At 37.8% G+C, this 21,585-nt stretch overlaps 1 protein-coding gene and 1 non-coding gene across 4 annotated transcripts in view; both read left to right on the plus strand.

The window, feature by feature from the left end:
- Positions 1-21,585, plus strand: part of POLA1 (DNA polymerase alpha 1, catalytic subunit) — a 217,588-nt gene that overhangs the window by 19,528 nt on the left and 176,475 nt on the right. For all 3 annotated transcript variants that reach the window (XM_044441804.1, XM_044441805.1, XM_044441806.1), the window contains exons 16-26: positions 164-248; positions 2,542-2,603; positions 3,794-3,883; positions 4,794-4,910; positions 6,066-6,241; positions 8,069-8,198; positions 8,530-8,649; positions 9,779-9,878; positions 12,138-12,262; positions 12,729-12,875; positions 14,319-14,441. In XM_044441804.1, coding sequence (XP_044297739.1) covers positions 164-248; positions 2,542-2,603; positions 3,794-3,883; positions 4,794-4,910; positions 6,066-6,241; positions 8,069-8,198; positions 8,530-8,649; positions 9,779-9,878; positions 12,138-12,262; positions 12,729-12,875; positions 14,319-14,441 — 1,275 coding nt within the window. The remainder of the gene's footprint in view (positions 1-163; positions 249-2,541; positions 2,604-3,793; positions 3,884-4,793; positions 4,911-6,065; positions 6,242-8,068; positions 8,199-8,529; positions 8,650-9,778; positions 9,879-12,137; positions 12,263-12,728; positions 12,876-14,318; positions 14,442-21,585) is intronic.
- On the plus strand, positions 11,677-11,807 carry LOC123029598. Its single transcript, XR_006415953.1, has one exon.

Consider the following 21,585-nt stretch of genomic DNA (forward strand, 5'->3'; position numbering starts at 1 on the left):
ATGCAAGGTTAGATTTATTGAATAAATGAATACAACTGAATGAATGAATAAACAAGATGCAGCTCATTTGTTAATATGAAGTGGTTAACAAGTGGAGAACTTTAACTTGCTTCCTTTATGTCTCTTCTATCTTTTTCATTTTTGTTCATTTTTGTTTGTGTAGATTATGGCTATTGCAGCTTTAGTACATCACAAATTTTGTTTGGACAAAGCTCCACCTGTGCCTCCTTTTCAGACCCACTTCTGCGGTAGGTATAAGTAGAACCCTACTGTGTTAAATCTTTGCTTCCCCCCACTCTTCAAGTTGGAGGCTTGAGGGTTTCATATACAATCAGACCAATATTATTCAGCTGTTGGCTTGGCACATATTCTGTTACAGGGGCTCTACTGAGTGACAATTTCTAGTTTTATCTAAGAGTGTGCCTTTATTTCTGCAACTGAAAGAAATCTGTAAAAACAGCCAAAATGTGTAGTACTGAGGTTGAATCTATACTTAAACTCTCAAGATTATCTAATCTTCCTGTCTTGTGGAAAGCTGTATATTTGAACAGTTTATTATCTTCTAAGGTGGGCACGGGATCAGGGATGAAGTGCAAAACCCCAAGTCCTTAAACTTTAGATTGTTAACCGTATTTAATCTGTTTAAATGTAGTTGATATTGATGAATTTCATTTCCACACTGTCCAGTAGCCTAAGCTCTAAGAGTGGCTTCTAACAGTATATAACAGTAATAAAAATGAAGTAGTTAGGATGAATATGATAATTGAGTTGCGTATAGTGGTCAGTGATATAGTGCAATGTACTATTGGACAAGGAATTTGCATGGCTGGAATTGGAGGCCAATTAAAGAATTTGGAAGGATGTTGAGTTTGTGTGTGTTGGGGGGGGGGGGGCAAGGATGGAATGAGATTCTTATCCATTGAGGGAGAGCAGCTGGAAAGGGTTAATTCCTATGCTCACTTCTGACAAAGAATAAGCCTAAAGGTTGTAGCATTCAAGCTTCAGATAACTAAACATGTTACAAAATGGTGGTTGGGGATTCTTCATTGTCATACAGGGAGAAAGGATATTTGATTACTTACTGATTATTGGAGAAAGAGTAATGCAAGATTAAGCTGAGGCCTTATGCCTGTTTGTTAGCGTAAATGGGAGGGCAATGTGAGTGGGTGTAGAGAATAACTGGGGGAGGAGCAGTGGGGAAATAGTGTGCTAGAAATGATATGAGACATCAAACTAGAATTATTGGGTAGCTGGTGATACAGAATAATAGGGGACCCAAGAACAGGGCCTTCAGGAGCTTCTGTGGGCAGAGGAGTTTTCTGCTACCAGTCCCAGAAACTTTAAATGATTTGAGGTTGGCAGTTCTAGTGGATTGCAGAGGGTGGAAGGAAGAAGGTTAATAGAAGTGAACATGGTTCAGGTGCTTGAAGCTGATGGAAGGAGGTCATAGTAGCCAGATGACTAGGATAAGTTGAGATGATGATATTCTTTTGTTTTTTGTTTTTAGAGACTTTAAATAGGTATTTGAGACTGCTGAGGATGGAGCTGGAGAAGTAAGATATAGGATGGGTAGATGATGACAGAATATGGGTGTGAGAGTGAGCAAATCATTAGGGACATGTTGGAAGTGCTAGAAGAAAATGCTCATTTCCAAATGAGGCTGGGAAAATAAGGAAGGAGACAGAAGGAGAAGTGGTTAAATATTAGTATGGACAAGGAGGTGGAAGACTTAAGAGAGGAAAAGGAAATAACTATCTGAATGAATGGTGAGAAGGCAGTGACCTTGTTTGTATGGCATTGTGACAATTCCTAGGTTTAAGCTAGAAGTCATGATAATGAGCAAAGCATGCAGGATGTGGGCTTGTTGTTCTGTTCTTAACAACTATTCCTGGATTCTTTTGTGACATGTGAACCCAGAATTTTAGCTGTTTATTGATTAAACAGACAAGAGTTAACTCAACAAAGACTCATTTGTTGTTGTTAATGTAACTGAGTTACTAATAAATAACCCAGAGTTTTTGGAATCGCGCATCATGAAACAATTGAGAGAGTGTTCCTAGATTATTAATTAAAAGCAGAAATGATGAGTGCACAGCTTGTGACTTTTTCTTTATGCGTTTCCTGAGCATTTTCTGACCCGGGAAGTGCTACCATGACTAGTGAACAGAATAACTGAGAATCGTAATCAAGGGAGAAGGCAGGTGGTGTTACAGTGCCACAGATAGATCTGGATAAGAGAAGGAATGCAAGTAGAAAGGAGAGCTCTGACATAAAGGAGATGAACAGAGCTAGCAAGGAAAATGAATTAATATGGAGAACAAAAACAAATTGTAGGGAGACATCGAGCCACTGTTGATCATTAGTTGGATTGTTTCTAACGTATAATATATACATAAATTTCTAGTCACTTTCAGCTTTATTTTTAAACCTTGGACTGCCTTGAGGACACTTGAGAATAAGCAGTCAACATAATGCAGAACATGAGCTATACCTTAACAATTCTGATATTGTGTATATTTAGTTGACTCCTTTCTTTTGCAGTTATTTCAAAACCAAATGATTGCATTTTCCCATATGACTTCAAGGAAGTAGCTAAAAATAAGGTACTTCAACATCTTCTTGTTTTGTGTTGCATGTTGCTTTGCATGCTGTATCCTTTACTTTTGTGGTGATCTCGTGATAACAGAATTGAAGTACATTCTGCTAGATATTGGTGAAAATCTAGGATCAGATTTACCTGTTCAGTTCTGAAGTATGCTTGATATAGAAGTCTTTTTCTTTTTGATGTTTTTGTTGGATTGAGTCCATTTTTTAGAAAGTGCAGCAGGTTTGATAGGAGTAACAAAGAGCTTTCTGTGCAAGTTATGTATACAGGTGTATAATCAGTTGAGGAAAATGTTACATGATTGTGACCAAGCTCTTTGATCTGGTTTGGACCTCTGTTTCTTGGGCCAAGATATGAATGGACTTTTCTGCCTATGCACTCTGTCAGGATGCTGTGATCAAATGCGTTCTGGGTTTCTTAACCATAATTTCCTGTTTCTAACCAGTGAAACTATAGTTAGTGGATTTCTAACTTACTATGATGTGAAATAGAGTTCAAGCCATAAACTTGGTATCTGCAAGAAATCAGGTAGACGTGCCTACAGAGAGGATTGGGGAACCTGCTAAATGGGGTTGAAAGTGGGGGGAGATGCAGGGAAGAGGTGGTATCTCAATATTGGGTGGAGGCATCATTCAGCAGGAAGTGTACTTTTGTTGCAGCTACCTAGATTTGCATGTGTCCTTTGGCCCTTTGTGAGGCACTGCACACACAAGTGCAAAGGGGGTACAAGAACAAACAGTGAGACTCCTAGCCTTTTGCAAATCATTGCTTCATAAGCTGAGGTTTGTTGTGTTCGAAGTAAGCCTTCAGATTGTATCTTAATGGATATACTTGGAGTATGGAGCAGTGTACAAATGTAAAAATAAATAAATGTGTAGAGAACCATCCTTGTATGAAAACAAAAAAGTGTTCTCACCTTTTCCTAAATTATTATTATTATTATTATTATTATTATTATTATTATTATTATAATAACATTTCTATGCCTCCCCTTGCCGAAACCTCGGGGCGGCTTACAAATTTTGGTTGTAGAGGGTTGGGAGGGATTTCTGAACTTTGCAGTCTGGCATTTCTTTATGTGTGTCTGAGAGTCATGGAGCAGGCAATGCAATCATGCGTAGGTGAGGCAGGATTGTCATGTTTTAAATCTTGTAAGCACTTGTTGAAATTTTGTGTTTTTTTGCTTAGAATGCTAAAATAGAGATTGCCACAACAGAGAGGACATTACTGGGTTTTTTCCTGGCAAAAGTTCATAAAATTGACCCTGATGTTATTGTGGTAAGTAACTCTCTGTGCCACTTGCCACTGTGAGACCCTTTCACCTGTCATCGTTGGTTTAGCTGCTCTGATAGAACGAAACGTTGGCAAACATTTTAAGCATGGAAGTGAATGTCAGCAATGGAAATGTGCAACAGTGAGTTTTCCTACTGGTGCAAAAGATAATGGAGCCACTGGGAGAGAATCTTATATAGGACATTGAGACAAAATGTGGTTTGGTGCACTTGGGAAGAAGGTTTGCATAACTGGAAAAATTAAGGCTGAGAGCCCAGAAGTTAATATGGCTGGAAAAAAAGAGGGCAGTGCAATAGAAGAGACCTGGGGGTGATGAGCTGGGAAGAGAGAGCTAGTGAGAAGGTGAGTTCTGGACATGTGGTATTGCAGGTGAATGAAAAGGCAGAGGTGCTGGATGGGAGGGATTAACGACATGTGTATTCAATGGGCCATATTACTAATTAAATTTAGGATTACAGCAATCTTACACGTGTCTACCCAGAAGTAAGTCCCCTTGTGGTCAACAGGAGATATTTCCAGGTAGGTTTATATAGGATTGCAGCCTTATTTCCCAAAGTTTTCAGAAATACCAGTCGGATTCTGCATTATAGGTTACCCTTGGTAAATCAGTGATTCTGTGCCATTCATGAGGATTCTTTGATCTGTTTTGAGGTGTACTGCAGTGGTACAGCCCAAATTCTAATAGTTCGTTCCTTGCTATATAGGAAGTGTTTCTAGACAAAAAAAAGTATCCTGATTTTAAGAGAATATTACAATTAATATTTTTTTAAAACTTTTGTGTTGCATCATTCACATGAGTGATAATTCTGACTTCAAATTAGACCCAACATCCAAATATCATAGATTGTTTTAAGCTGAATATATAGGCCTTGTTAATTTTTGTTTCTTTTTTAAGGGGCATAATATTTATGGCTTTGATTTGGAACTTCTTCTTCAGCGAATTAACTACTGCAAAGTTCCACACTGGTCCAAGATAGGTCGACTGAAGAGATCAAACATGCCAAAGCTTGGGGTAAAATTAATTTGAAATCTCGTTGCTCAGTGTGATTAAAAATGGACAATTTTGTTGCTGTATTGTGAATACCTCATTCATATGTTTTGACTAGTCATGTACTATGGCTTACATACTGATTTTAGATTCCAGTAATGTTGTTGATAGTCTTATTTGAACAGTGAGACAAAGCCAAGCAAATTTAGTGTACTTGTCTCAAGTAGATGGAGATATTGACAGATTAATGAACAATAGAAGTGCTTTGTGTGTCGTAAATTGTGGGGAAAATGTATGTTGGTTTGACTGGCAAATCATTCCTTAGAGAATAGCTATGTTTTCTAGTTCTGCTTGATATCTATAGCTCACTACATCCAGTGTAGTTACACATTCTTATGCTGTCTGTGAATGTATTTTACTTTGGCCCAACACTAGATGTAGCCTTTGTGGCAAAGAAGTTAACCTGTTCACATCTTTTTCTATTTTTGTCTAGGCTTTTTAAATTGCATTTGGATGTTGATATTCACCATAACATCCTTGATAAAATCAGATTCTTGCATCACATGATCAATGCTGCAAGTACAAACTATGTGGGCACATGCTTATATGTGCACGCACACACACAAGTATATGTCTGATGTATCCAATCTGTATAATCTAATGGTCGCCAAGTGTCTGGCCAGCACAAAATATTCTGGAAGATCTGAAGAAAATGTTACAGTACAAATGCTTGTGCCATTCTGTTGCCTGTGGCAATTTTGGAAATTTTTATAACCTAAGATTGCAATCAAAGTTGCCTGTTGGTTATGCTATACTGTAACTTAAAGATGTGCAAATTTTTCTACACCTTGGTAACAGATGGAAGTTGTTTTAATGTTTATGCCAACAAGATATAACTGTTAGATGGAAAGCATGCCATTTTCTTGAGTTAATTAAGCAGACCCAACAAGATATGATTATGAATGTGTTAGTTACAACTGCCTTTGGTGAAACAATACATTTTTATTTAGTGTTTGACAATGATTTCCTTACTGTCCTACAAAGTTTCTTGTATATACCTCTATACAGGAAAGAGAAACAATTTCTGTTTGATGTATAAACTATGACAATTAGTCCAGAGCAAAAACACAGCATGGATATAGGCTCTGAAGATGTGCTTTTCTTTGATGGCTATTTAAGGGTCGTAGTGGATTTGCTGAAAAGAATGCCACTTGTGGTCGAATGATTTGTGATATAGAAATTTCAGCAAAGGAGCTGATTCGTTGTAAGAGTTATCACTTGTCTGAACTGGTCAGTCAGATTCTGAAAATGGAAAGAGTGACAATTACAGCTGAAGAGATAAGAAATATGTACAGGTATGTATCCAGTTACTTTATTTTGAAATGGCAAGCCTGTTTCCAATGGCTAAAACAAGTAAATTATTTAATTACTATTTACATACTTGTAAAGAAATATAAAAAATGCCCAATCAACTGCAGATATATAGGAGCTTTCCATGTGAAGGATCATGTTAGAGTGATTCCCTCACTTTTTTCTAGTAACTCATGGTTTTCCAGGAAAGGAAAGTATATCTTAGATGTTTGAATATCATGATTCTGTAGCATGTAGCATTACTCCAACTGGACAATATAGTATTTATGTACCACTATGTGATGAGTAAGAGACTTTTATTGGAAGGAGTAGAGGTTTTTTTTACTGAGGGGAAAAATGATAGGACTGAAGAAACATGGGTGTCCCCAGGGTTCCATGTTAGCTTGTATTGTGTTCATTATTTTTGTTAGTGACGTTGGAAGGGGAAGTTGAAATTTTTGATTTTTCAATAAGATGTATTGAATGGAAACAATGGAAACTGCTTATGTTCACTGTACATTCATGAAGAAATGCTGATGTCCTCATGATATGAAATAATTGAATGAAAGTCAATAATATTGTAAACTTATTCATATAGAATTGGACAATAAATCTTGCCTGAAGCGTCATTGGGGCAGAGTGCTCTCATTGCTAAAGATGAAGTGTTTGCTTCTTATGTTCCAGCAGATCTTATGGAACCGTTGAAACCACTTTCAGGCAGGTGTACAGCCTGGCTATTTCTTAAGGTCAATAACCATGTTCAAAGGTTAAATTCAAGATTGTAATTACAAATAATTTACCATGGTCAGGTGATAAAGGAATTTAGCTTGCAACAACAATGATGAGAGGGAATAAGTTAGTATATTGCTAATGGATTTGGATAAAGTACATTACTTAACCTCTAACCCCTGATTGTTAAACCCTAATGGTTTAATTATTCATTTTTATTTTTTTATTTATTTCACTGACTCTATTTTATATGCTAACTTAAGCAGCTGTAAGCTGTCCAGGTATGGGTTAGCATAGAAGTAGAATGAAATAACTTCACCCACCAAAATGCCGTAGAAGTCTTGCATTCTGACTTGGATTCCTAATTCTGTGGAGAAAGCAGGATAGGTTCCACTAAAACAGCCTTCTCCAACATGTTGCCTTCGAGAACCCCCTGCCTCCAGGCAGTCAGTCAGCCATGCAAATTAACAAAATTTCTTAGGATCACTTCAATGCAAAGTGAAGGCCTCCAGTTGCTTCCATCTTCCTTTTCTATGCAAGCCTCTGGGCCACCTGTGATTCTTCAAAACATTCCTAGGAAATAAAAATTGGGGCTGCAGGCCAGTGCTTTCCTCTGCAGTGTGTTGCTTTTGTGGTGGAACCAAGAACAGTTTTTCAAATAGTTAAATATTCCTGTGAGCCCCCAGTGTTGTCCTGTCACTTTCTATAAAGAAGTAAATGAATAGAGCTGTTCTCATAGTCTAGAGAGAGTGCCTTCTGATCACCTCTTAGTCTGGCTGTATGTTTGAATGTAGCACCCAACAAACACTTTGTTTTGTGCAGTCTTATTGTTGTTTACTAGAATGCTATGTGGATTGATTGATTGATTGCATTTGATGCTACCACTTACCCAAAAGGCTCTCTGGCACCATACTAATGCTACTGTTTCTTCTGATTAAAAGTGCTAACACAGTCATTGTAACTTTTGTAGTGGTTAAATTTTAAATTTACTGCCCAGATAATTTTGAGCTCTGACTTTGGGAACATGGTGATAGCAATTTGAATGCACTTATCTTCACCACAAATGTGGAGGAATTCATTAAAAATGTCTCTGCTTCTTCTAGTGATTCTCGCCACTTACTTTACATGTTGGAGACCACCTGGATTGATGCTAAATGTATTTTACAAATAATGTGTGAACTGAATGTTCTTCCACTTGCCCTACAAATTACAAATATTGCTGGCAATGTTATGGTAAAGCTCATTTTTCTTTCTAAACAAATTCCATTTCAGTTATATTGTTTTTAAATGTACATTTTTATTTTTAAAAACAAGTTCTTTTTCTAATAGGGTATATGTAAATGAGTTGTGCTAGTATATTCTCATAACACCAGAAGTCCTTTTTAACACAGTTATGTTGACTAAGCCACACCAGATTGTTATCTTGTACCTTACCAAATAGAATACTGAGACAATGCTCCTAAAATCCAGTGATACTCTTGAAAAAATACACATAACAATAGCATCGCTGACATGTTGACATTTGTTACAAACTGTATCTATGTGGCTCTTACTTTTCCTACAGTCAAGGACTCTGATGGGTGGGCGAGCTGAGCGCAATGAATACTTGCTCCTTCATGCATTTTATGAAAATAATTATATTGTGCCTGATAAACAACTCTTTAAAAAGCCGCACCAGAAACAGGTAATTTTTCCTGATCTTCATATGTTATAATTGGCTGATTTAGAATTACTTGTGCAAGCAATGGCATGCTTGGGCTTCTGTACCCCCTTTTTCCTCCCATTGTGGCATATAAGGAAAAGGCAACTGGAATTTAGCCAGTTAACCAGATTAGTTGACAACAGAGTTTCTTCAAACAAAGCAAGAACATGGTTTGGGATCCTGGATTATTTAAACTAGTAATAATTTAGCATTCCCCAGGTTTGGATGTAATAGGGGATTTTGGTTACATCTGGTTAAAAATTAAAAGTAGATGTTTTGCCTCTTGCAGGTGTTAGATGAGATCAATCAGAGAAGAGAGGAAGTGTATGAACCCGAAGCTTGATGCTTCTAATGTTGAACTAATAATATATCAGAGCTGTCCTGCTATTTTGTTTCTCATTGTATCTGGGGATGGTATTTCAAAACTAATTTTGCATAGTTTATACTGGAAGTCCCTTTTGTTCACGCTAAATACCATTTTTTGGCTGCTGTTAAGTTAGTAACTAGTTGCACGTTGTTTAACCCTGTACTTTAAATATACTTTAAAGGAATGGTAGATGAATGACACTCAGTGAAACTATGTAACATCTTCAGCACCATCTCAGAGTGTCTCTATCTTTCCATCTCCCCTTCCCAACTAAGACATGTAGTTCCCAACTCTTCCAAAATTTCAGAGATTTATAACCACAATTTTATGGATATTCATTTAAAAGCAAGTCCCAGTTTTCTCAGTTGGAGTTACTCACAATTATGCAGTGAATTAGAGTGTGGGATTCACTTACTTGAAAGTATGGCTTAATGAACACAATGGTTCTATTAAATGACTTAACATCCTTTTCATTGACTGACTGAATATGTTAAATGCCAAAGTATATAGTTATATAGTTATTTTAAGTTATGGGCAGTGTGCTCGATCAGAACTGATTGCTTTTTTTAATTTGACCAGTCTCTCCCTTTTTATTATATAGGTGTCCTTAAGGCAAATTATTTTTGAATCCCCCATTATTTTTCTCCTGTATTATGATCAATCTCTAACTTCCACTCGCCCCCCTCAGAGTTTGATAAAAAATAATGTACAATTAGATCTTTGATTTTGTCCTATTTTGTCCAGCTGGAAGAAGATGATGATTTAGAAGGTGGTCAGAATAAATCAAAGACAGGACGAAGAAAAGCGGCATATTCTGGAGGTTTAGTTTTGGATCCAAAGATTGGTAAGCACTACTTGGGAAATTAGATCAAACCATGAACTGGAACAGTGATCTAGACAAACGACTCTACATTAAGTCACATTCTATTCATGTTGAACTATGTTCTTTTTTTAATGAAACACCAATAACAGTGGTGGGAGCTTTATAGGAACAGTAATGTTGTACATCTAAACTCATAACTGTTTCCATGTTGGGAATCCAAGGACAAGTATTTGCTTCAATTTTGAGAGTGGTATATTTTTATTTTATTTACTTATTTAAAACATTTCTATGCCGCCCCCATCGCAACAAAGCCTCGGGGCGGCTTAATTTAATAGGGTTTAAATTATAAATCAAACTGTTATAGTTTTACACAGATATGTTTCAAAAGAGTGATAAAATAGCCATCAAGACATTTAAGGCTAACTATATCATTAAAGCCAACAAGAATCCAGCAGGACTTTGGACTAATGAACCTTGCATAGGATTAGCCTATTAATCCACAGAGGGCTTTTGAGTTATTAGAGTGTTCTGTCCTTGAATATTAAACCAGTGTAATACAGCTCATCATACTTTAGTTACATGATTAATCCAGTGTTCCCCTCCCAACATGTAACAGTACAGCCAGTGACCATTATCCAATATTGCGGTTGCACCTCTGCTGGTTCTGTTGCATGCACAGGGTCCACCATGAGCACAGTAGGAATTAGCGCTCCCTAGAAACCCTAAAATGCTTGTTTTCTGAATGACACAGGTCAGCAAGCTCCGTTCTGCAAGCTTTACTAACCTGTACCATTCTAGAAACGATTGTAGCAGCAATTTCCACTAGCATTTGGGCTTTAATGGACTCTGTGCTGAAAAATTATTCCTAGCTGTTGTAATTTGAGCTATTTGCTATTTAAATTCATTCCCGAAAACAAGATGGCAGCATTTCAGATGTTCAGAAATTCATTGCAATATTTATTTAAATAGGAATTTTAATGTGGAGGATGAAAATATATGCTTATGGTATTTAGTCCTAAATGAACTTTGGAAATCTATTTTCTCTTTATTTGTGGAGAATGTATCATGAATAACTTCATACACAGTTTTGTAGTTAAATGTGAAATAAGTAAAGTGAATACAGTATACAACATAAGGGCAAATAATTGGTGCCTTCAGTTAAGCCATTTCTTTGATGTAGGTAGGTAGACAAAATAGTACTATTGTAATGGAAGGCAGGGAAAGGATAAAGTTTTGTTAGGTCTGCATTGCACGGTTTCCAACAGTCCCACTTTCAGGCTGTTCAAAAATGGCATCTAGTATTGAAGTAAAATGTCAATAATGCACTATTGTTATGAGAGCGCTAAATTTTGTGGGACTAGGTTCTGATTTGTGATACTTCTGGTCACCCCTTGCCACTCCATCCTCCTCCTTGAAATCACTAAACTGTATTTCATTTACCTGAAATTACATGGAAGCAGAATGGGAAAGACAAATGCAAACACTAATAACTACCTACTCACAGCTTCCAAATATTCTAGGGGTAGGGGAGAGAATCACAGACTAAAACTTAGATCTCCCATTGCTATTGATGCATTTCTGATGTTAATTTTACTTCAATATGAGCTGCCATTTTGACCGACTTGGAAGTGGCTTCTTTGAATTTGCGGGGGTGGGGAGTTCTTCACAGTAATAGAATGCACTCCCCTTACCTCCATAAAAAAGCTGACACAGATATTGGTATAAATGTATAGGTGTGTGTGCAGATGCTAAAAAGCTAAGCATTGCATAACGTTGCCTTAAGTGATGATATGAGGTGATGAGTACTCTTGTTGATTAACGGATACTTAGTTTCTTCCAGTGTCTCCTCTTTGTGGTGACAACTGTACTGAAGTATCCCAGAGAAACAAAGAAGCCATCTGTTCATTCCTGGATAGTTAACAGGATTGGATCGTTCCACTTCTGACATGTCTCCATCATTGACTGGTGGTGAAGTGTAATGTTTTGAACTAGTACTGTATTTCAGGTCTAAATTTTAATTGAGTCATATCAGCATATACTGATTTCATAATCTAAAATATTATTTTAGACACTACTATAATATTTTAAAGATGGCAGTCTTACTCATTGGCCCTTTCCCTCAGCAAGGTCAACTTGATTTCCTTGCATAAATCTCAGACTCCCTTTCCCCTTGCCCCATTCTGCCGGTCTATCACTTCGCACTGTAAAATATTTGTGTTGCCATACAGTCTGTATAGTTAGTTATACACTGTAACTAAAATTATGTCACTTTTATTTTAGGTTTTTATGACAAGTTCATTTTGCTTCTAGACTTCAATAGCTTGTACCCTTCAATTATCCAAGAGTTTAATATCTGTTTTACAACCGTTGACAGAGTATCTTCTAATGCACCCCAAAAGACAGAGGTGTGTATGTGTATTTTTAGTGCGATAATAACTTTTAATATGTGATTGTTCTTATTGTTGAGTTCTTGTTCATCTTCAAGAATAGAGTCTTCCTAGACGTTCTTATTGTCTTCGGTAATTGGAGTATGTTAGTGGATATCCTGTAAAATAGTGTTTGCCATAAGCTGTGAACTGTGAATCCATTCATAAAATCAGATTGGTAAAATTTAGACTAATCTAATTTTTACAGTAGTGTAATCTTTTGGTGATGCACACAAATTCTGAGTGCACTTTGAAACATGTCTCTTTGTGTTTAAACCGTCTGTTTCTTGTCATAGGTAGGCTCCATTAAGGTCTTTTGAGGGCCCAGCTGAACTTCCATGGTTGGAACTGTTCATACTACTACCTGATGATTCAGTCATAGCAACTTTGGGAACAAATCTGTTATAGTGATGTTGACATGTCAAAAGAATTATTCATTTCACAGGATGAATTGGAAGAAATTCCTGAACTACCAGATTCATCCCTAGAAATGGGAATCTTGCCTAAGGAAATTAGAAAGCTCGTTGAGCGAAGGCGTCAAGTTAAGCAGTTGATGAAACAGCCAGACTTAAATTCTGACCTCTATTTACAGGTATATCTGACAGAAAAACACTTGTGACTTAAGTAGATAGAAAAATACAATACATAAATGAATAAAGCTGTGCAAAAAATAAAATAGAATAAAAAATAAAAAATCAGTTTGCTTCAAAAAATAAAATAAAAATGTGAAAGAATATTGTAGGGATAGAAAAGGGGCAGAGACAGGTAACTAAAATATTCTAGGAGGTGGAGTGACATTCCTGTGAAGAAAGGTTAAAGCATTTTGTTCTGTTTAGCTTAGAAGAAGAATGGGAAAACTGATATAATAGAGGATTAATATTGTTTGTTGTTGTTACATATAATTATGTATTATGTGTATGAAATTATGTACAGTATAGAAATGGTACACAGGGAGAAGTTTCTTATAGAATCATTCAATGCAGCTGAATGGTAGAAGATTTCGAGCACATAAGATAACATTCTTCACTCAGTTCTTAAACTGTGGAATTCTGTAGTATTGGTGGTGACCAGTTTAGCGGCTTTAAGAACAAATTCATGAGGGATAAGGGCTATCATTGGCAACTGTGTGATACCACCAATATCGCAGTTGCTATGCCTCTAAAGCCAGTTGTAAGGGCACATGAGCGGGAGGGTGCTGCTGTGCTTATACCATGTCTGTGGGCTTTGTAGAACATCTGGTTGTTCACTGGACTAGAGATAACTTTGGCCTTGTTTTCTTAATAGCTTACAAGCTTGGCTACATAAGATAAAAATACATGACAACAAGGATCGCAAAATGTTCAGTAGAACTTATAGCAGTATATATTTCTGCTGTATACTGTTTTTCTGTTGATGAAGCTCTTTTCATTTGCAGGCCAATACTGTTTTTCTGTCAGTTGATAAAAAAACAGGAAATGATTCATGAAAGGAAAAAGAGCAACTTTTAGAAATAGAGCTTCATGTCAGCAGGGGTAGTGTACAATTTATTTAGGAATATTGATCAGTAGAGCTACTAGAAAAGTATTGCCTCTTGTCAAGAAACTGGGTCCAAATCAGACCATTTATAATCAGTGTTACTTGCTTTCTGTAACATATATAAAAACAGGATAGGAATAGGGCAGGACAGAAAAACAAATATTTCAAATTTAGATGAGGGCCATTTGCACTGGGTCATTGCAATTTTTTATTATACTGCATTTATATCCCACCATTTTTCCTCTTGTGAGGAACTCAAGGTAACTTACATAGCTAATTCCATTTTTATCTGCACAACCATGTGAGTAGGTTATTCTGCAGGTCCATTACTGGCCCAGTACGCTTTATGGCCAAGGAGGGGACTGTACCCTGGCTATTCCAGATGAATGATCCGTGCTGGCTCCTTCCACACCACACTGGCTCTTCTAGCAAATTATGACATATTTATTCTTCCGGGGGGGGGGGTGTTTATTTGCTTGTGTTTTTGCCAGTTGTGATAGTTGTTTGTATATCTTTTCAGTATGATATCAGGCAGAAGGCTTTGAAGCTTACGGCTAACAGCATGTATGGATGCCTGGGGTTTTCCTACAGCAGATTCTATGCAAAGCCTCTTGCAGCTTTAGTGACTTTCAAAGGCAGAGAGGTGAGTTACTGGTAATTGGTACTGGGTTTTTTTTTGGGATGTGGTGGTGGGGCAATGAAGCAGAGTGATGTTTGTTTGCAAATGTTCTACTTCCATCTGTTTTCAGTATTGATTGTTTTTGTCCTCCATTTCATATTTTAAAAAGAGCTAAATTATTGAAAAGTCTACATTCCCCACTGAAAAAAGCATGTGGTGAATGTAAATAAATATTGCTGTATGTTAGATATGAAAATCAGCAACAAAAATTGTTGGTAGCAATGTCAACATAGAGGTTACTTTAGTATAATCTGGCCAATGATACTAAGTGGCAGGAGATTCAATATAGAGGAAAGCAAGTACTTTACACAGTATGTTTGTTAACCTTTACTGCTACAAGATGTGATGATAGGCAACAGTTTAGATGAGCAAAAAATATTTGACATATGCAGAGAAAATGTTTCTTAATGGCTTAATCTATATTCAGTCCTCAGATTTTCAGAAGGCAGTGTGCCTCTTAGTACCAGTTTCTGGGAAGCAAGAGTGGGATAAGGCTATTCCTTCATGTCCCTTTTCTGAGCTTCCCAGAGGCTTTGGGATAGCCATAACGGGGAAATGGTGCTGGACTAGATGGACTGATCCAGCAGGATAGCTCTTTTGGTCTGATATAATAAGATTTCGTATGTATTGCCAAACTTGTTCTAACAAACTAAAATACACATTAGAAAGGGAGAGTTAGATTTTGATGTTCCAGTGGTAGACTGTTGGTCAGCTTCTGTGGATCACCTTCTGTCTCTTGTGATTCTTACAAAGAATACTGTGTATTAGGACCTTGTTCTGATCTAGCATTTTCTGAAGTGCACATACTCAATCATTTAAAAGTTGTATGAAAAAACTTGAATAGATATGGCTGGATTATAAACTTAAAATCATCACAATCCATTGTCATATTTAATTTAAAATAGATATGGTAAGACTAGATAGCACCCTCTGGCGTAGAGGGTGATAAAACATTCTAAGTGGGGGAAACAAGTGGTTAAATATACCAGCTATCAATGCCTGAACCATCACAAAATCAGTAGAATATGTGGGATTTGATGCAGTTTGGTGTCATTCCTGTGCTTCCAAATTTCTAATAAACCGACACAACTAAAATCAAGCACAAATTTTGAGCATGTGAGTAGTCTCACTTAAATTGGAATCATAGTATCACTCATTTTTTCTTCTAATAATGCAAGTAGCTTGCATTTACTGCAGGTGTACAACATGCTAGTTTCAGGCAGGAACAAAACATTGCACATACTTTACTAAGGTCACTATCACTGGAGAATCCTTTTCATGTATTCTGTACTATAGAATAAGGAGGAGGGAAGTATAGATTTGTAGATATTCTTAAGCTGCTCAGTTGAAGTCTGACTTCTCTGCTGCTTGCCATGACTTTCTTTTACATCCCAGAATGCTTCTGGTATATGCAGATTATGTTCATCTGAGGCAAGAGGGATAATGGACAAGTTTCATGATGTGACGTCCTACCCATGCAAATAACCTATACGTTGTGGGTTGTTCATGGAACATCCCACTGTGTTGCTGACAGGCCGCCAGGCCTACTTTGGGTCATTCTCCCTCTTTATCAAACCTCCATCTGGTATCCTAGGGTCCTATACACTGGGAACTGTTTTGTCTTCCCCAGCCCTGCTGTAATTGCAACTCAGTGGTTTTGTGTTTTTGCCTGGAATCCTAGGCTACAAGTCAGTGGCAGCCACTCTGTTGATGCCCAGGTCGTGTTTTGGAGTGACCATCACAGGCTTATTACTCTTAAAAAATGGGCAGCTGAAATGTATACACTTGAAATCCTCTTTTATTTTTTAAGAAAAAAAAATTCTTGCAGGTGAGTACATATAGCTACTCAAAATGTAGTCCCTTGCCTGACAATACTGGGAAATTCTGCTGCCATGGTACAGCAGAAGGTTGTCCAAATAGGACTGTGTATAGGTTGCTTTGTACACACTTTGCAGCTCTCGATTGACAAATTGTCAGTTGAAAAACAAAGTGGCTCTTATGAGTGTATTTCCCTCCATCATCCAGTTTTTAAGCATTGCCCTTATAATTCCCAGTGTCCCCTACCTTTTCCAAAATTCCATGAGCTGCTAGAAAATCACATCCCACCCTCCTTTCATGGGCACTTACTTTTGACATGGTTAAAAGAAAAAATCTTGAAAAATCCTGTAACTGGCAAATTGGAGTATTGTTTTGGATGTTTATTTATTAAAAATGTATACCATTCACTCAGCCATCTTTCAACAAAGTAATTTTAGGCAAACTTTTTTTAAAAAATTGTCCAGGGACTTGAGTTTAAGTTGATGATATATGCTAGTTTGGCATTGATTCTGGATTTAAATCAGACTTGGTAAGTGCAGGAAATAAGGATCAAATGTTATAGAGATAATTAACCATACATTCTGAGGGTAAGGTAATGTAATACATATTTGCATAGCCAACTGAGACGCAGTGAGACTGGGACGATGTTTGGGTTTTTTTTAAACTCAGGTCAGGCCCGTATGAAAAAGTATGACACTGGTGAACCCTAGTGGTTCTGATGAGACCTGGGAAGTTTTAATCCAGTAAAATATCATCTTGCTCAACTGTTGCTAACTTCTCTTTTGCTACAGCATGCAAAGTTAATGTGCAGAGTTACAACGGTGTGTGTTGTATGTGTGATATATGACAATCAAATTTTCTACAATTAGGCATTTTGTTCAGAACTTGTTTTTACAAACCTGTTGCCATAGGTTTTGCCATGAAGGAAACATTTACAAGCTTGTTGAGATCCGGCAGGGTCTTTCAGCAACTTGATAGCACAAATTAAGAATAAATAACAAATCACCATGATGTGTTTTTTGTTGTTCAATAGATATTAATTTGTGGAGTAGTACTGTGATAATTATTTCGTTTCTTCACTAGATGGCAATAGAGATCTTACCTTAATTTTGTTAATGAATGTATTTCTGGTCACAAAATGTTCTAATTGCATTTAGTTTTATATCTGAAGGATTACAAATTTCCTTTAGTATTGTGCATAATGAAATGAGTTTTGCTGCGTATTTGGTCTTTGATTAATTTAATAGAAGAAAAAATCTGGTAAATGTTTAATGCATATGATTATGATAACAGAAGGCAAGACCCATGAGAAATGGTCTACTTTTCTCATTTTAATAATCTGTGGAGTTTTATTGGCTAGTCATTTTGTTTCTGGACTGTACTGCTGTGGGCAAAAAGCAGGTTGTTGACATGACTGAATGCTAATCCCACGCACACATTCAAAAATGCATATATAATAAAAGCTAGATGTTAGAGTAAGGTTTCATGTCTTTCCAGCATCCAGTTTCCTGGGTGGAAGGCATTTTTATAGGGGGAACATTCAGTTGCATGAGTCCTGAGCTACCTCTGAGCTACCAACTTTGTTGTTTGTAGCAACCTGTTGGAAGTAGATAGAAGTGCAGGGGAATCATCAGGAATTATGTTCCTGACTCATGCATTTTCAGTTATCATCCAAAGCACATCACACAATCCTGTTGTCTGCTTCCAAACCCTGCAATTCAATTGCATTAGCTCCAGTCTTTCAATGGGGACTGTACGCTTGAAGGACTTTCATTAGGCATTGAATACCTACATTACCTAGGCAGTGAAGTGAAGAAACAAATTGACATTGCCAAACCACTATTCAGGAGCTACCTATTGTAGGACAAGTCCAGCAAAGAAAGTGACACATCTGTCCTTCCTGTCATCAACAGTTCTGAGTGGCTGAGTTTACACAACACAGAAATCCATCCTGTGAAGAGGGTTGTTTGTGAAACATCCTATGGCACACTCAACAGAAGATCAGGCTGTTATCCACACTTTCTGCCTTGGTCCTTGCACAGGTGTCTCAGAGGGTTCTCCTATTTTCAACTTAACCTTAATTATCTATTACCCACTTTGGATTTGCTGGTCTCCTTGGCTGAAGGATTGCCTAGAATTAAACAGCTTCTTAATTTGACATGGCTGCTCTCAGCCAAACAGAGGGACTGACTGAAGAGGTAAACTAACAAAGCAGATTCCAATCCCAACACTGTCTGCATATTTTAAGCAGCATCTATATGATTTTGCAAGGCATTATATGCCATTACAATTGTGTTACTGGGTTTGTCTGGCTGCAGCTGATGACTGAATAGGCAAAGTATGCTAAACAGAAGAGAAACTTCCTATTAATTTTCTCAGGACTTGCTTGTCTTCTCACCATAGTTAAGCAAAATGCATTTAGGTAAAAAAGTGATTGTGGGTTGCTCCGTTTGAATTTGTATGGACACAATTTTATTTTAGCATGGTTGGATTACAGCTTCTGCTGACAATAATTGGGGCACATAGTGTCATTTAAGTTGGACACTATCCTGCAAGTGTTGGGATATGCCTGGAGTGGTTGACTGCTAGTAACCAAATCTTGTTATCTTCACCTTGTTGGCCCTTATATTGTGCTGCTACTTTCACAGTAGCTGTGTGTACACAACATGATAAGCAACCCTGCAAGTTTACCATGGCTTGTGGGTTTTGTACCTTTCATCTACCTGACAGGTGATGAAGTGGTTTCTTCTTTATCATGTTTTCTGTCCTCCCCGCTCTGTCTTCCCACTGTTGGCATGTATTCCATTATTCACTGTGCCTGAAATTCAGTCCTACGGTACGTTGCTCCCTGCCTGTGTCACCAGCTTCTTCATTGGTCCACATATAGAGACTAGGATGGCTAGAGCAGTTCTTGCACTTTGCACTCTTTCCAGAGGACTCTGTGGTAGCTGCATGCCATGACTGTCAAAACTATGATTGTGGGTTTAGACAACAGGCCAGGTCATGATGGTACAGAGAAAACCCTATCATGGGCTTAGGCCACTGGTACCTTCAGTTTTACCAGAAGGGTGTTTCCTGATGAGCATGGTTATCTGTACAAGTCTGTAGGAAGTCAAGCAAACTCTTAAGTACACTTGTTGCAGAGCCAAAGAATAAAATAAGATTAAATAAAATAACTACAAAACACTGATATAGCAAAGTGTTGACTATTGAATCAGTGGTACTTTGTGGAGGGAAATAAGGAACTAATAAAGATAATCAAGAGTAAGGACATTTCACTGGCGAGCGAGGCCAAGATAATCCATACTATTGTTTTTCCAATCACAATGTATGAGTGTGAAAGTGCGGCCATATTTGCCCTCCTGCCCCTTGAGATCGGCAGCAGAGGCTCTCCTCCGGGAGCCTTCCGTGAGAGATATCAAGAAGCAGAGTACCCGGAGGAGGGCTTTCTCTGTGGCGGTGCCTCATCTGTGGAATGCGCTCCCCAGAGAGGTCCGCCTGGCGCCATCGTTATTTTTTTTTTCAGTGCCAGGCCAAGACCTTTTTATTCAAACAGTATTTTAATGTTTAATATTTATAGATTTTAATTATGCGGCCAGTGTGTTTCTGGGTTTTAATTGTAATTGTTATTATGTTTATTTCTGTAAGCCGTCCTGAGGCTATGTAGCAAGGGGACAGACAGCATATAAAAACTTTAAATAAATAAGGTCCAGTGAAGAATGCTGACAGGAAGGAAATTGATATATTCAAAATACGGTGCTGGAGAAGAACTTTGTAATACTCTGGACAGACAAAGACTTTTAAGTTGGGTCCTAGATCAAATGAATCCAGAACTTTCCCTAGAAGCCAAAATGTCAAAACTGAGGCTGTCATACTTTGGACACACGAGGAGACAAGACTCCCTGGATAAAGTCATGCTTGGGAAAGTCAGAGGGAGACCAAATATGAGTTGGATTGATTCCATAAAGGAATCTACAGCCTTGAACAGTTGAGCATGGCTGCCATGGCAGGACATTTTGGAGGACTGGACTTTCATTCATATGGTCAGCATAAGTCAGATATGATTTGATGGTACATAACAGCACTCTGTGGAACTGTGGGCAAGTTGAACAACTGCTGGAGTGTAGGTAGCAGGTTTTTAGAAACTAACCAAACATGCTTTGAGAATATGATCACACTAACCATGGGATAATTAGTATAAAAGGATAATTTTGCATTTTCCATCAAATACTCACATAGCTACTCAGCAGACTACTTCAGAGTCAATACCCCAGAGGGTACCCCCTTTAGAAGCTTGTGATGCTTTTTCTATGTACCTTGGGAATAAAGTCCTTTGGCTTCAAAGCATCTAGATGCCATTGTTATGGCAGAGTCAAGTGAGGTGTCCAATGCCCCATTTACTAAAGTTTTTTTTTGGGGTGGGGGGAGACATTTTAGTTAATGCAGCCTGAAGTGGGTGGACAAGGTGCTTGTACACATGAGACAAACCACATACCCTTTCTAGCCCTAATGGCTAAGGATCAGAACTGGGTTTGGAAGTTAGTTATCTTGGATAATTCTGTTAACCTTTCTCCAGAGAGGACTAGAAAAAGTCTGAACTTTTCCTGTTTCTCTATTTCTCTGTGGTGTTTGCTGTCATTGATCATGGTTTCCTCTTAGATTGACTGTGTGCTGGGTATAGCGAGGAGCTCAGGGTTCCTGTCTGTGGGGCCAGTCTTAGCATGTGGTGTTGGGAAAGTGGACTGCAAGTGCTGGGCATGGCTTCTGTGTGGTATCTGACGGCACTGTATGAAGTCCATAGGAACAGCCATTTGTTTTTGTGTTGTGAAGCGTCTTCTGTACATGGATGGCACCCATCTCTATTTCTTTCTAACTTCTGAATCAGATGTGTCTTTGTAGGTTCTGGATTAGTGTTTGGATGTTGTGAACTGGATGAGCGTCTATAAATTGAGTTTGAATTCTATCAAGATGGAAGCAATGAGGCTAGGGAAGGAGGTCAGCCCCTCTTTTGGTTAAGGTTGCAGTTCCCCTAACAAAAAATGTGCATAGATTCATCTTTAACCCTGGAAACTGAAGTGGACTAGATGGCTATGAGTGCCTTTTACTAGCCTCAGCTGGTGCTCCAACTATGTCCTTTCTCAGATTGTGATAAATTAACCATGTTTCAGGCATTGGTAACCTCAGAACAGGGTTATTGTAATGTACTCTGTGTGGGAAGTGAGCTTGAACTCTAGTGAGGCTGCTAATGTGGTCCCTTTTCAACAGTGTGTTACAGTCTTGCTAAAAGAAC

The sequence above is a fragment of the Varanus komodoensis genome, unplaced genomic scaffold, assembly GCF_004798865.1.
Source record: "Varanus komodoensis strain SLA01 unplaced genomic scaffold, ASM479886v1 scaffold4, whole genome shotgun sequence".
NCBI lineage: Eukaryota > Metazoa > Chordata > Lepidosauria > Squamata > Varanidae > Varanus > Varanus komodoensis.